Raw genomic sequence first — 14,324 nt, 5'->3', positions numbered from 1 at the left:
AACATTTTTAATTCAAAAAATTGACGTCAATTTGAGTTTTTTTTTTTTTTTTTTTTTACATCAATTGGACATCAGTGTGTCGACGTCAAATTGACGTCAAAAAATTGACATCAATTTGATGGGGTTTTTTTCGACATCAATTGGACATCAGTGTGTCGACGTAAAATTCCGGTCAATTTGATTTTGTTTTTTCGACATCAATTGGACATCAGTGTGTCAACGTCAAATTGACGTAAAAAAATTGACGTCAATTTGATGGGTTTTTTTCGACATCAATTGGACATCAGTGTGTCGATGTCAAATTGACGTCAATTTGATGTTGTTTCTTCCGACATCAATTGGACATCAGTGTGTGGACGTCAAACTGACGTCAAAAAATTTATATCAATTTAATGTTTTTTTTTTTCGACATCAATTGGACATCAGTGTGTGGACGTCAAATTGACGTCAAAAAATTGACATAAATTTGATGGGTTTTTTTCAACATCAATTGGACATCAGTGTGTCGAAGTCAAATTGACGTCAATTTGATGTTGTTTTTTCGACATCAATTGAACATCAGTGTGTGGACGTCATATTGACATAAAAAAATTGACATCAATTTGATGGGGGTTTTTTCGACATCAATTGGACATCAGTGTGTCGACGTCAAATTGACGTCAAAAATTTGACATCAATTTGATGGGGGTTTTTTTCGACATCAATTGGACATCAGTGTGTCTACGTCAAATTGACGTCAAAAATTTGACATCAATTTGATGGGGACATCAATTTTTTCAACATCAATTGGACATCAGTGTGTGGACGTCAAGTTGACGTCAATTTGATGTTGTTTTTTCGACATCAATTGGACATCAGTGTGTGGACGTCAAGTTGACGTCAAAAAATTTATGTCAATTTGGTGTTTTTTTTACAACATCAATTGGACATCAGTGTGTGGATGTCAAATGGATGTCAATTTTTCTATGTCAATTTGATTTTTTTTTTCAACATCGATTGTGGATGTTGTGTAACAGTATGGGTCCGTTCATAAACTCTTAAAGGGACAGCAGTCCAATATTCCTGCTGCTGTCTGTCGTGTTATTTAAAGAACAAAAGACAAAGAAAATCACTTTCTGCTCTTGACTGAATACGTTTTATACCTTTAATGGTGAGAATAAATCTGTATTTAATATTTACAATAAAGAATACAGAAATTAAGGTAACCAATGTAAAATAACACTGGATGTGTTATTTTACATTTGATTACTTTAATTTCTGTATTTCTTACCTGAATAAAAACCTACTTAACCTGAAAAACTTAGTTTCATAGTTCTCTATTCTATTGCATTTATTTGTGCTGTTGTTTGCAATTTTTTTTTATTAGTTCTTATTTTATTACTGAGTTTTACTCTTTTTTTTTTTTAGGAAAATAAAACTTTGTGTTGAAGAAAAGTAGATTTTTGTTTGTATATGCTGTCAATTATAGTTCTTAGAAAGAAAATCGGAATCGGCAAAAATAGGTATCGGCAGATCACACTATCAAAAAATCGGAAATCGGAATCGGCCAAGAAAATTGCAGTCTGCGTATCTCTAGTTCCAACGAAAGCCACAGCAGAACTGCGACTCATATCGATGTTTTGTGAACGAATCTGTGGCTGTGAAAAAAACATGAGAGTCAATGATTCAATTACCCTTTCAAAAATACCACCACTTGCTTCATTACTGAATGAATGACTCGATGACTCACTCATTAAGACAGTGACTTACCGCCACCTACTGGTGGTTTTAATTTAATATTTAAAAGTATCACTCGTTTTAACATCATTGCTTATTTCTCTTTTGGATATTTTTAATTTAAAACATTATTTATTTTATAAAGGTATTTATAAAGGTAAAAAAAAAAAAAAAAAGCACTTTAATGAACAATCAGTTTAAGGGGGAAAATATTATCCCTTAATGGAAAACGTGTGACTGCAGCAGTCTAAGTGGAAGATAGGGGGTATGCAGAAGAATGTTAAATGCCTCAGGGAGTACGCGACTGTAAAATGTTTGGGAACCACAGCTGAAGTGAATTTAAAAACAAGCAGGCAGCTAATATGCACACTTAATTACTAGTTTATTTATCGCAAGTCATCGTCATTGCAAAAAAAACCCACTGGTTTATTGTTTTATTTACTTTGTATGCCTACTATAGATTCTTTAGGACAAGTAATAAGTTCAAGAATGGGAGCATGTCATTTTTTTTTTTTTTTTAGTGACACCTGTGTTGCTTGTTATTGTTTTCCATTTTCCATTGGTAGCCCAAAATGTGATTGTTACACTATAATAAAAAAGACTGAAAATGTGAAGTTGCACTTCAGCTTTATGTGACTTTAGTGAAATTGCTAAATTGTTACCTAAAGTAAATAAAATGGACTTATTTGATCCTACAGTTTCGCTACTCTGCACATGCTTTTTGATCATTACAAATAATAATGCAAAATGATTATCTTAGAATAGAAGATATGCTGTCTCTTGCATCACATAAATTATCAATAGTTATGTACGTGGTCTTGAAGAGGATTCTTTTTTTTCTGTCTCTGTCTTGACTGTCTCATTTGGACTCGGTCTTGACTTGGACTTGAACCTCTTTGGACTTGGACTTGACTTGGATTTGAACCTCTTTGGACTCGGTCTTGACTTGGTCTCGACTAGTCCTGGACTTGGACTTGTCTTGGACTCGACAAAGGTGGACTTGACTACAGCCCTATCTCATAAAGGAACAAAACTAGTAAAGGACCAAAATCAACTACCATTGAAATTTCATAAAGAAAGAAAACAACTGTCTTTGAAATCTCACAAAGGAACAAACGAACAAAACCTACCGTCATTGAGATCTCGTAAATAAAATAAAAAACTGACCATCTTTAAAATCTCAACGGAAAAAAACCGACCGCCATTTAAATCTTGTAATAGAACAAAACGGACCACCTTTGAAATCTTGTAAAGGAACAAAACCTACCGTTATTGAGATCTCGTGAATAAAATAAAACCGACCATCATTGAACTTTCATAACTACACAAAACGGACTATCTTTGAAATCTTGTAAAGGAACAAAACCGACTGTCACTAAAATCTCGTGAACAAACAAAACTAACCATCGTTGAATTCTCATAAAGGAACAAAACCAACTGTCGTTACAATCTTGTAATGAAACAAAACCGACCATTATTAAAATGTTGTAATGGAACAAAACAGGCTGTCAATGAAATCTTGTAAAGGAACAAAACCGACTGTAATTGAGATCTTGCAAAGGAACAAAACCAACCGTCACTGAAATCTTGTAATAGAACAAAACGGACCATCTTTGAAATCTCGAAAAGAAACAAAACCGACTGTCACTGAAATCTTGTGATCAAACAAAACCGACCATCGTTGAAGTCTCATAAAGGAACAAAACCGATCATTATAAAATGTCGGAATGGAACAAAACAGGCTGTCAATGCAATCTTGTAAAGGAACTAAACCAATCGTCATTGAAATCTCATAATGAAACAAAACTGACAGTCATTGAGATCTCGAAAAGGAACAAAACCCACCATCTTTGAAATCTTGCAATGGAACAAACCAACCGTCACTGAAATCTTAGAATGGAAAACAACCGATCAGAAGATTAATTGTGTTTGACAAACACGCCATCACGGCAGCCAAAGAAAGCAAATATATAATAGTTAAGAGCCCAACTAATGGAAACTCCAATCACCATTATGGTGACTTCAAATGAAACAAACATGAGCGTTAAACTTCTGTTAATTCTCAATAAGAACTTTTGTAGATGACAGAAATAAAATCAATCTGGTTAGTAATATGTGAAGCTGTAATGCTGTTTGTGGAGTTGTTTAATTCTCCTCTGCTAAATCTCTAAAGAGATTTAATGTCTTTTAATTTAAGTTGATTTCGTCTAAGGCTGTGGCTGAAGTCAGTTGTAGCTCTTGTGTTGTGTTTCTCTTTGTCTCTTTTTTCTGTTCTCTTCTTTCCTTCAGTGATTCTGCTTGTTAACAGGCTTGTTATGCTAAGACGATTCTATAAATAATATATAAAGATTTTGTGGCTCAGATAAGGTCTAGTTCTGGTTTATTTCTTTGCTCTTGGCTGACATGTAGCATTGCTATGGCCTGCTTGTAATAATAATAATCATAATAATACATAGGCTATTCAAAACGCCCTCGTTGCTTAAATAGTTTAAATATGCTATAGCTACTGATTTATAATCATAGAATTTATCTAATGAAACAACAGTTTTTTTATCTAGGCTATTTATTCTATCTTTAACTCGGCATTACAGTCAACATTACATTCTTAATACGTTCAATGGCAGCGCACGTGATTCCGCGCATGCGCGTCAAAACATCAACGACGCATGGCACGTTCTTGCGCGAACATGAATAAAAAACGACCTCTAGTCACAGATATCTGTAGTTACCGATTTCAGCACAGCAGTGGAACTGGGTGACTAAAGCAAATGTTATGATACACTGCCATTGAGATGAATGGGAGCGTGAACAGATAACTTTAGAAGTGTTAGATAAGCTCAGGCTAGTGAACTCAATCATTTCAGAAAGACACATGTCAGCTGACTGATCACATGACCATAGCCGGACGTGCAGTTCAACATGAGCAGAGTTAATGCAGCTTTCGGAAGTTTGATCATTCCTAGTTCTGAAGTCGTGATTACGAGCTCATCGTATTCAAGTTTCGAATTGGGAGGGCTTTCATGTGCAGTTTTTACTTAGGAAACTCGTATTTACGATCATTCCGAGAGCACGTGAAGGCAGCATTAAACTGGCTATGGCATCACTATTGAACAGTTCTGTGGTTTTATTTATATTAATTTTGGCAGCGCTTTGTGATATAGGCGACATCGTGCTCGAACAGAGGCCGCAGTCTTCAGAGTCGCAGGATACGGATTGTGGTTGTCAGGGACTGAAAAGGGAGATTGCCGTTGATCTAAGTGATAAAAACAAACTGGAACATCAAGATGATACAAATATATACTCCAAAACAGCAAACGAAAGTCCACACACGACAGAGCCTGATGTACTCACTAAGGTAGGTTTGTTATCATCACTTATCATAGTCTAGACAAGTAAAGTATTGTTTAGTTCATTGACTGTCTTTCATGTGTGAAAAACAAAAGAAGATTTTTTTTTCTTTTCTTTTTTTTTTGATAAATTGAAAGTGGGTGGGGAGGGAACTTTCAACTTTTTTTTGGCTTTCAATCTCCAAAAAGGATAGAAAAGCACAATAAAAGTATTATAAAAGTAGTCCTATAGATTTGAATGCAATACTCCAAGGCCCGGTTTTACAGATAGGGCTTAGATTAAGCTAGGAGTAGGCCTAATTAACTAAGCTTAAATTAGGACATTTACCCCCGGTTTCACAGACAAGGCTTAAGCCTAGTCCCAGACTAAAATGCATGTTTGAGCTGTTTTAACTGAACTTGCACTTACATATCTTAAAACATGTCAGTGCCATTGTTTTGTCTCAAGATGCACGCCAGCAATGTTTTTTTCTAAGGCATGTTTATAAAACCACCATAAATGTCCTAATTGTACTAAGGCCTAGTCCTGACTTAATCTAAGCCCTGTCTGTGAAACCAGGCCATGAATATCTTTTTTAAACGTTCCTTATAAAAAAAAATAATCACTTGTGTGCATCTTGAGACAAAACAATGGCACTAACATATTTTAAGATGTGTCATTCCAAGTTGCTTTCAGTGAAGACAGCTCAAACATACATTGTAGTCTGGGACCAGGGCAGCTTAAGCCTTTTCCGTGAACCCGGGCAAAAAATCTTCTAAAGCCATATAACATATGACAGCTTTGGTTACCATTCACTTTCATTATGATGATAAAGTATTTTCATAAACTATTGCATTAAACAAAACAGTTGCAGAACAATCTGAATGTTGTGTGTATGTGTGTGTAGCTGGTGCTTCTGCAGGGAGGTTGGTTTATGATGGGAACGGATGACCCAGGAATACCACCGGATGGAGAAGGGCCGCAGAGAAGAGTGAAGCTGGACCCTTTTTACATTGAAGAGCATGAGGTCACAAACCAGCAGTTCCAACACTTCGCCAACCAGACAGGATACATCACAGAGGTACAACCCCATTTGCAGAAATTCTCCTTTTTTACCCACTAACAATACTCTCACATATTACCAGTTCACCTACTTATTGTGGACTGTTTCAAAACAGTTTAACTTGGATATTCTATAATCCTTTCACTTTTATTTTGCCTCTGTCCCAACTTGTTTTGGAGTGTGCAGTCATCAAAATCAAAATTTGTTTATATTTACAAAATACAATTAAGTTGGATTTTTTTTTTTTATTTTTTTTTTTACTTTTGTCAAATTAAGGTTTAAGAAAATTAACAAATCACAGATTCTTGAATTTATAGCATTTTAAAAAATGTCCCAACTTTTCTATAAATTAGGTTGTAAATAACAATCATTTACAAGGGACATAAGACAAATAATCAAGACACATGCTCGCTCAGTTGACTATCTGTATCTACAGGCTGAGCGTTTTGGAGACTCTTTTGTTTTTGAGGGCCTGCTGAGTGAGGAGGTGAAGAGCACCCTGTCACACGCGGTAAGAAACTTAGACACATACACTTGATTCTTTGGCCCAGTTGGCACCGGGTATTAAGATGCGCTTTGGTAGATCAGATCACAAGTGGACAATACTAAATACAGGTGTAAACAGGGTCTAAAACGTTTTGAGCTTGTCCACTTTCAACCACTTCCAGAGGTAGTTGAAAAGGCATTTAACCGGATTGCTTTTGTAGTGTAGATGCTCATGTGGTTGAATGTGTTTGAACAGCAACAAAAGATCTCCAAATATAGCCAAGAATACACAGTATGTGCGTTTATAGATGACTGGGTGCACTACAGTTTGCCTATGTATATTCATGGTCAGTAGGTGGCTGCTGCTCCTTGGTGGTCACCAGTGAAAGGTGCAGACTGGAGACACCCAGAAGGACCAGATTCAACCATAGAGCACAAGTAAGCAATATCATATTAGCAAGCAGTAAATGATTGCAATACAACACCAATTATACTGTATAAACAGATAATATGCTTATTGTAAACCTGTGTACAAGTTATTAAAAAAATAAAATCTCTGTGTTTCTATCTAGGATGAATCACCCTGTTCTGCATGTGTCATGGACTGACGCACAGGCATACTGTCACTGGGCCAAACGCAGACTTCCTACAGAAGCTGAGTGGGAGTTGGCCTGTAGAGGAGGACTTCAGGATAGGTGTGTTTCTGTCTGTGTTTTGTTCATACTTTTTGTCCATTTTAATGTATTTTTTAACATTCTCTCTCTATCGCTCTTGTTAGGCTGTACCCATGGGGAAATAAACTAATGCCTAAAGGGCAGCACTATGCTAACCTGTGGCAGGGAGATTTCCCTAATCACAACACAGCAGAGGACGGCTATGCTAACACATCACCGGTAACACAAAGCATGAATATTTTATATTTTGTATTATTGTACACTTGATACTTATACAGCTGTTTTTTTGTAATGTTAAACATAAAACAGAGATAAACGATATCAGAAATGTTGCAGCTTTTATGTAAAAATTACAACCTATGCAATGCCACTGAAAACTAAAGTGACAACACTGAGTCTGTTTAAATAGGAGTCTATCAGCTTGGCTCATTTTTCCTTGGCAATATTTTCCCACTCTTCTTTGCAAAAACGGTGCAAGGCTGCGATTCTCAAAAGCATCGTGAGCCAAGTTGATCGCAAGGACCATTGGTGGCAATGGTTCTTTAATCTACTTGCGCTTACAAGTTAAGTTTTTTTTTTTCTCTTAATTGTGTCAGTGTGGTTTTCAGTTGGCATTCCATAGGCTGATATTTTACATTAAATGTAAAAAAAAAAAAAAAAAAAAGCTTTCTCTTTTTCACTTTTTTACAACACAAAAACCAGCTGTTTTAAAAGGGGTGTGTAGACTTTTTATATCCACTGTGAATACATTTTTAGTGATTTCTTGGGCAGGTGATGTCATTTCCTGCTAATGGCTTTGGTCTGTATGACATGGTGGGGAACGCGTGGGAGTGGACGGCAGACTGGTGGAGTGTACATCACACTACAGAAGACAGATATAATCCTGTAAGGCTCATTAGCAAGAAGATGCACACATATCCACACTTAAAAGGTCTTTCTTTATACTCAAAAGGGAATGTTAACCCCTTATACTAATGCCTTTTTTTTTTCCACAGAAAGGACCAGAATCAGGGACAGACAGAGTCAAGAAAGGAGGGTCCTACATGTGCCACAAGGTAAAATGCACACAAAATGTATGACTGACATACGTACATCAAAGTTATTGAGGCGCTGGGTTATTTTATGAGAGCTAAAATACTACTGGAAGTACACTACCATTCAAATGTTTGGGGTCAGTAAAATTTTGTATTTTTTATTAAAGAAATTAATACTTTTGCTCACCAAAACTGATTTGGTTGTTTAACAGTGACAGTAAAGACATTTTAAATAAATGCTGCTCTTTTCAACTTTCTGTTCATTCAGCTTTGACATCACAAATAAATTACATTTTAAAATATATTAAGATAGAAATGTATCTTAAATATTACTGTTTTTACTGTATTTTTGATCAAATAAAAGCAGCCTTGGTGTGCCTAAGAGACTCCTTTTACTGACCCCAAAATTTTGAACAGTGTTGTAAAGCTGGTCTCTATATATTTAGTCTGCACATATATGCACCTAAGTGGAAAACACAACCTTCATCTGTAAAAACAACCTTTTATACAATTTGTTTACATACATGTAAACACATTTTTCTCTCTCTGTAGTCTTACTGCTACAGATACAGGTGTGCAGCCCGTAGTCAGAATACCCCAGATAGTTCTGCCTCTAACCTGGGCTTCCGCTGCGTCTCTGATGCTGATCTATAACCTCATCATCAGTTCTCTCACTGTCATACACCTGAAGTCTAGAGAGATACTGTATTTTATGTAAATAAAACAATTTGTAAGAGTTTTGTGTTATTTATTTCTGTTCTTTTCTTTCTTTCTTTTTTCTTTGTGTAATTACAGAAGGTATTGAAATGTAAAGATATGCTTACATTATCATAAATCATCAATTGGAAGTTCTGTTTCGAAATCAAATAGAAAAAATCATTTCTAAACAGGCTAAAAGATGTGTACAGTTAGTGTGTAAGAAGAATGTATTGGACAAGTAAAAGTACAGACAGGAGCTGTGTTTTTCTGTTCATGTTTTTTATTTGATCCAACATCAACTTCAAATAATTAAGTGAAGAATTAAGATTGCAGATGAGTTGTGTTGGTTGTGTGTTTGTTGATACTGATATTCAGATGACAGACAATCAAGGTGTGGCAGGGTAAGCAGAGGCAATGTACTTCTTTCCATTTCCATAGCTGCTATTGTCCCATGTGTAGGTCTGAATGCCCAGAGTATGTCCTCCCAAACTCACATAACACCTGAGAAGCAGTCAAGCATTTATAATTCAAGCATTAATAACACATAATTTTAGAGTAAAGGACGATAACTATATAGTTGTAACCACACCACAACTATAACAATATCATTGAAATCACTTTCAGAATGTTTTTTTTTCCCCCTAGCTGATTAACTATAAAAAAAACTGACTAACCAATCAGAATCCATTCCGCTAAAGAGCTCGAGCATGCGCGGCAGAAGCTAAACCTGCCGCGCATGCTTAATGATAATAATTAATAATGCTTAGAATAAACGGCGTGTTCATTGGTGTGGCGCTAATATAGGCCTAGTTATCGTTATGGTTTGATATGTTATAGGCTATATAGAATGGATAATATAAACAAAAATTAGTTTTATTTGATGAATAGCTGGCTGTGTGGACGAATAAAAGTGAATAGAGAGAACAACAACTCACCTTTTGCCAGGGCGGGTAATGTAGCAGAGACTGTAGATAGCCAGATCAAATTCAGGACTACAGCCAATAAAGGCAGAACCAACCTCTTTGAAATAGCCATCCCAATTAAATTGCATTCCCAATACGTCAGGATATGTGGTCCACTGAGAGAGAGGAGAAACTTACTAGATCAAAACTTCTAATAGCTACAAGTAGACATCCACACTTTTAAAATGCATGATGTAGCTCTGGTTTGTTTTGATTCACATGTTAGGATGAAATACTCACAGGGCCATCATAACTATGGCTGTAGTAATTCAGAAGTCCCTGTTTCTCCGCCAGATAAAACTGCAGCCAGTTGTGGAAACCAGACACCTTACCACTCTTAATTTCTCCTGTTGACGCACTACATGTCAGCCAAAGATATACAAAATGCAGTTTGGTAGCCAATCATGTGGTCACACACAGACTGACCTACAAAGATGTGCTCAAACCCGCTGGAGTCCAGCTTTCCACTAGATCGAGAGTAAAGGCCGAACCACATCATCTTCAGATCCTGGATAAACTCGCTCTGTGATGAGTATACACCTGGTCCATATCACAATAATGTATGTGTACAGTCATTTGACAATCAAAATCAGCAGTATTAAAATATTTTGTATTATCTATTTACATTACAGTTTGATGCCTACCATAATTTCACATTTTGCACCACAGTTTATTGCTATTCTAGTAAAGAAGTAAAATATTAATACTATATATAAAACTAAAAATTTTATACTACTGTTCAAAAGTTTATATCATTTTTTTGAATTTTTGAAAGAAGCATCTTATGCTCACCTAAAATACAGTAAAAATTGTAATATTGTCTGAAATATTACTACAATTAAGCCCTTAAGCCCTGAGGGTATTTTTTTTTTCTGAGTGACACACAAAAACGTAAAGACTCGTAACTCCAAAACTATAGCAAGGAGAGTCAAAAGGTTGGTATCGTTTGAAAGGAAACTTTTTAAATTTTGAAATAAATTAAATTTGGGCATTCTCACGCTGAGAAACTGCTGACAAAGACAAAAAAATAAAAGTTTGCTCAAGGAAAATTTTTTAAATATAATTCATATTTGACATGCAATAACTCAGAGAGGAAATAAGGTAGGAGGACAATTCTTTTTTTTCTTTTTTTCTTTTTTTTTTGTTTGTTTGTTTGTTGTATCTGGTTCAAATTTCGTGGTAATATTTATTCACCATTATTGTGATTGCAACATTTTCATCACACTGAGAACACAAAAAATGCATTTTGGTGTAACATACCTTTAGAGTAGAGGAAATTGTAGAGCTCCTTGCCCAGGTCAGTGTTCATGGTCTGTTGGAGGAAAGTGTCCTGTTCCTGCACTTCTTGCGACGGCACATCCTCCGCTTCTCCTGTCAACCTTTTATAGTTGTCCAGTAGATTCAGCAGAGCTTTATATGTGGGCTTGGAGAGCAAAGTACTACTAACTTGCTTGAACAATCTAGAGAGAAAGAGAGCATTATAATACATAATAACATGCATGCATGGGTATACATATGGTTATGTGTGTCTTACGGGCGTGATGAGAGGTCACTTCCGGAGCTGGTCTGAGAAGAAGAGATCAGTGTCTGAGGATCAATAACCAGCTCTGAGGCTGTGGCCCTGTTAGAGTCTAACTTGTACAGCGTTTCAGATAGAGACTTGATCTCAGCATCAGTGACACTGGCTAATGCTTGGGATGTGAAATGGATACATAAAGAAAGCGTTAGTGTCTGACAAAGCCTAAGCAAACTGAAAGAATTAAGGGAAGAATTAACCAAACAATCACTGCAATTATATGTTTTTTCTTTTTTTGTTTTTTTGTCATGTGACAGTGTTAATCATCACTCAAAAACATGTTTAGTGTTCATCACTTTAAATACTTTAAAACTGGATTTGAGTTTATTATATGTTTTTTTTTTTTTTTTTTTTTTGTTATTATACTTCCATATCATAAAATGCTGGGTGTAGTGCAGATCTGTGAATTCAAATTTAACTTCTAAAACTAGAAGGTTAACCCCCCCCACCCTCAATTTAAGAAAAAAAAAAATAGACTTGTTTTATAAAAAGATTAAACAAATTCCTTTTGTCTAAATGTAATTGTAACTGCTCTTCATTACAAATAACCAAACTGAAACTATGAATCATTACACAGTAGGAAATATATTTTGTCTTTTACGGCTGTAATGTTTGGTACTTTAGAATGAATTCTGAGATGAACTAAGTGTGTGAAATATAGCAGTAGACACAGCTGAGTTTTATGCCACTTTTGGGATCCAAAATAAACAGGACTCATGGTCACACTGAGTATCTTATCACAGATAAACCTCTAATATTTAGAACTAAATCTTTCATAACTCTTATTTTTGTGCCTGTTAAACAAAGCTGATTTGCCCATGCATGTGACTCAATAGACCTTGAGCATTGTAATATAAGAGATGAATAAAAGCTGTCTGTGTTTGTTTAGAATTACTTTGAGTGATTCATAATGGTGCATGATTCGTCCGATTTGTGATTCACTTGTGCCTTTTGTCTAATTGAACATAGACAAGGATTATTTAGCTTTACAAGTTTAACATAAAACGCCAGCTACTAACAACTTTTTTCTGTACTTTCTAATAGCTTTTTTTTCATCCTATATCAAACCTATTTGTTTTGATTTAGTTGACCATTTGGCACTACAAATATGTACTGTATGTTTTGGTAACACTTTAAATAAGGTTTCATTACTAACAACGAGCAGTACATTTGTTACAGTATTTATTAATCTTTGTAAATGTTAGTATACAAATCCAGCTGTTCATTTTTTGGTCATGTTAGTTCACAGTGCATTAATTAATGCTATCAAACACAACTTTTGATTTTAATAATGCTTTAGTAAATGTTGAAATTAACATTAACTAAGATTAATAAATGCTGTAAAGTGCATTTATTATTAGTTCATGTTAACTAATGTTAACCAATGAACCTTATTGTAAAGTGTTACCAATGTTTTACAGAATTACATATGTTGAAGCTCACCTCGACGACCACACTGCTTTTTATAGTCCTCGCAGCAGTCCCCATGCTGCTGGCATTTTGAGTTGCAGTGGCAGTCGTTTAAGCCATCGTAAGGCTCTACGATGGCTTAAATGACTTTACAGGAAAGTGAGCCTTGAAGGAGGTGAGATATATTTCACATGCTGACTGCATCATTAAAATGTTTAATCTGACTTTTACTGAGTTAAATTTTATGTGAAGGAATAGATACCACTCAGAGGCATTTTTCTAAACCTATTATTTGTACTAGTAGGTATTAGAACTGTGTAAAACACAATTAGACATAAGGCACATCATTTGATTAAGGAGATTTGTGCAAAATAGAAAAAGTCTGTGTAAAATTCAGTATCACACTTACAGAATTCCAGAGATTCAAAGAGAGAGAGAGAGAGAGAGAGAGCGAGAGAGAGAGAGAGAGTTATATTCTAGAGAGACTTATTTGATTACTAACTCTTTTTTACAAATTACAAAAATTTTAAAACATTCCTCAAAAACATCTGAGAGAGAAAGAGAGAAACAGAGAGAGAGGGAACTGCATTTTCATTGGGATAATTGCTATGCTGTTAAAGAACAAACAAAAGACACATGAACATGTTTAGTTTAATATGAATGTACAATCAGGATGGAAATTGTAGGCATTGCGACTTACCACTGTAGCCCTGAGAGGTCAGGGTGATGGTGAGAAAGAGGATGAGGATGACCTTCATGATAGAGGTTAGACGATCCAGATGCACGAACCGCAGATTAAGACCCAATGTGGTTTTTATACCATCTCGGATAAATAAATCCTTAGGAACTCCTCCCATGCACCAAAATACTCTGTTGCGATAATAATCACTATGGTAGGACCAGATGACTCAGTTCCAAAAATTTGCTATGAGCAAAAAGGTAATATTGGGAGTGGTGAGATGATAAAAAAGGAAGTTGATTTAAAAAGAAAATAAATAAATAACTGAATGAATCTCTGTCACTCTTTTTTTTTCAGTCAATTGGTCCAAAATCTATGAGAACAACAGAAATGTTAGTTTTCAGGTTCAAGGAACTGCAGACATCTAGTGAAAATGATAAATACATTTATATAGAATATACGGTACTATAGCAATTAACACAAATTTTGCAAAACTTTCTTGAAATCATGGTCTACCTCCATTTGGCAAGAAAGTGTTCTTGACAAGAATGTGTTCCATAATATGTTTCCATGAACTGATGAGTGGGCAAACAGCCAGCAAGACCAGGTGGTTCCATTCCCACTGGAATCAAGATACCTACCTTTCATATTGCTATCTTGCTTTCTTATATATACACTATATTGCCAAAAGTTTTGGG

At 35.4% G+C, this 14,324-nt stretch overlaps 2 protein-coding genes across 3 annotated transcripts; one reads left to right on the top strand and one right to left on the bottom strand.

Moving 5' to 3' along the window:
* The first annotated feature begins 4,605 nt into the window (after window positions 1–4,605).
* sumf1 (sulfatase modifying factor 1) lies at window positions 4,606–9,036 on the top strand. Its single transcript, XM_051897744.1, has 9 exons — window positions 4,606–5,071; window positions 5,951–6,124; window positions 6,543–6,617; window positions 6,948–7,030; window positions 7,165–7,287; window positions 7,371–7,485; window positions 8,038–8,151; window positions 8,262–8,321; window positions 8,853–9,036. The coding sequence occupies exons 1-9, from the start codon at window positions 4,811–4,813 to the stop codon at window positions 8,952–8,954; spliced, it is 1,107 nt and encodes a 368-aa protein (XP_051753704.1). The 5' UTR covers window positions 4,606–4,810; the 3' UTR covers window positions 8,955–9,036.
* A 221-nt stretch (window positions 9,037–9,257) lies between these two features.
* endou (endonuclease, polyU-specific) lies at window positions 9,258–13,841 on the bottom strand. 2 transcript variants are annotated; one of them, XM_051897747.1, is made up of 7 exons: window positions 13,648–13,841; window positions 11,496–11,646; window positions 11,222–11,421; window positions 10,388–10,501; window positions 10,202–10,308; window positions 9,935–10,077; window positions 9,258–9,500 (listed from the first exon to the last, which is right to left on the bottom strand). In XM_051897747.1, the coding sequence occupies exons 1-7, from the start codon at window positions 13,802–13,804 to the stop codon at window positions 9,386–9,388; spliced, it is 987 nt and encodes a 328-aa protein (XP_051753707.1). In that variant the 5' UTR covers window positions 13,805–13,841; the 3' UTR covers window positions 9,258–9,385. The 2 variants fall into 2 exon arrangements, with proteins under 2 accessions (XP_051753707.1, XP_051753705.1); XM_051897745.1 differs by having other exon boundaries at window positions 11,496–11,652; window positions 13,648–13,819.
* Window positions 13,842–14,324: the final 483 nt, after the last annotated feature.

This window comes from Ctenopharyngodon idella, chromosome 6 (genome assembly GCF_019924925.1).
Source record: "Ctenopharyngodon idella isolate HZGC_01 chromosome 6, HZGC01, whole genome shotgun sequence".
Lineage (NCBI taxonomy): Eukaryota > Metazoa > Chordata > Actinopteri > Cypriniformes > Xenocyprididae > Ctenopharyngodon > Ctenopharyngodon idella.
This window is presented reverse-complemented; position numbering and strand designations above follow the sequence as displayed.

What these genes read in the sequence shown, in the direction of transcription:
- sumf1 (XM_051897744.1), top strand. Translation starts at nt 4,811, where the DNA reads ATGGCATCACTATTGAACAGTTCTGTGGTTTTATTTATATTAATTTTG. An exon ending in AGCCTGATGTACTCACTAAG is followed by an intron (nt 5,072 to 5,950) that starts GTAGGTTTGTTA and finishes ATGTGTGTGTAG; the next exon opens with CTGGTGCTTCTGCAGGGAGG. An exon ending in CAGAAGACAGATATAATCCT is followed by an intron (nt 8,152 to 8,261) that starts GTAAGGCTCATT and finishes TTTTTTCCACAG; the next exon opens with AAAGGACCAGAATCAGGGAC.
- endou (XM_051897745.1), bottom strand. Translation starts at nt 13,804, where the DNA reads ATGGGAGGAGTTCCTAAGGATTTATTTATCCGAGATGGTATAAAAACC. An exon ending in GTTTGAGCACATCTTTGTAG is followed by an intron (nt 10,309 to 10,387) that starts GTCAGTCTGTGT and finishes GTGCGTCAACAG; the next exon opens with GAGAAATTAAGAGTGGTAAG. An exon ending in GCCATAGTTATGATGGCCCT is followed by an intron (nt 10,078 to 10,201) that starts GTGAGTATTTCA and finishes CCTCTCTCTCAG; the next exon opens with TGGACCACATATCCTGACGT.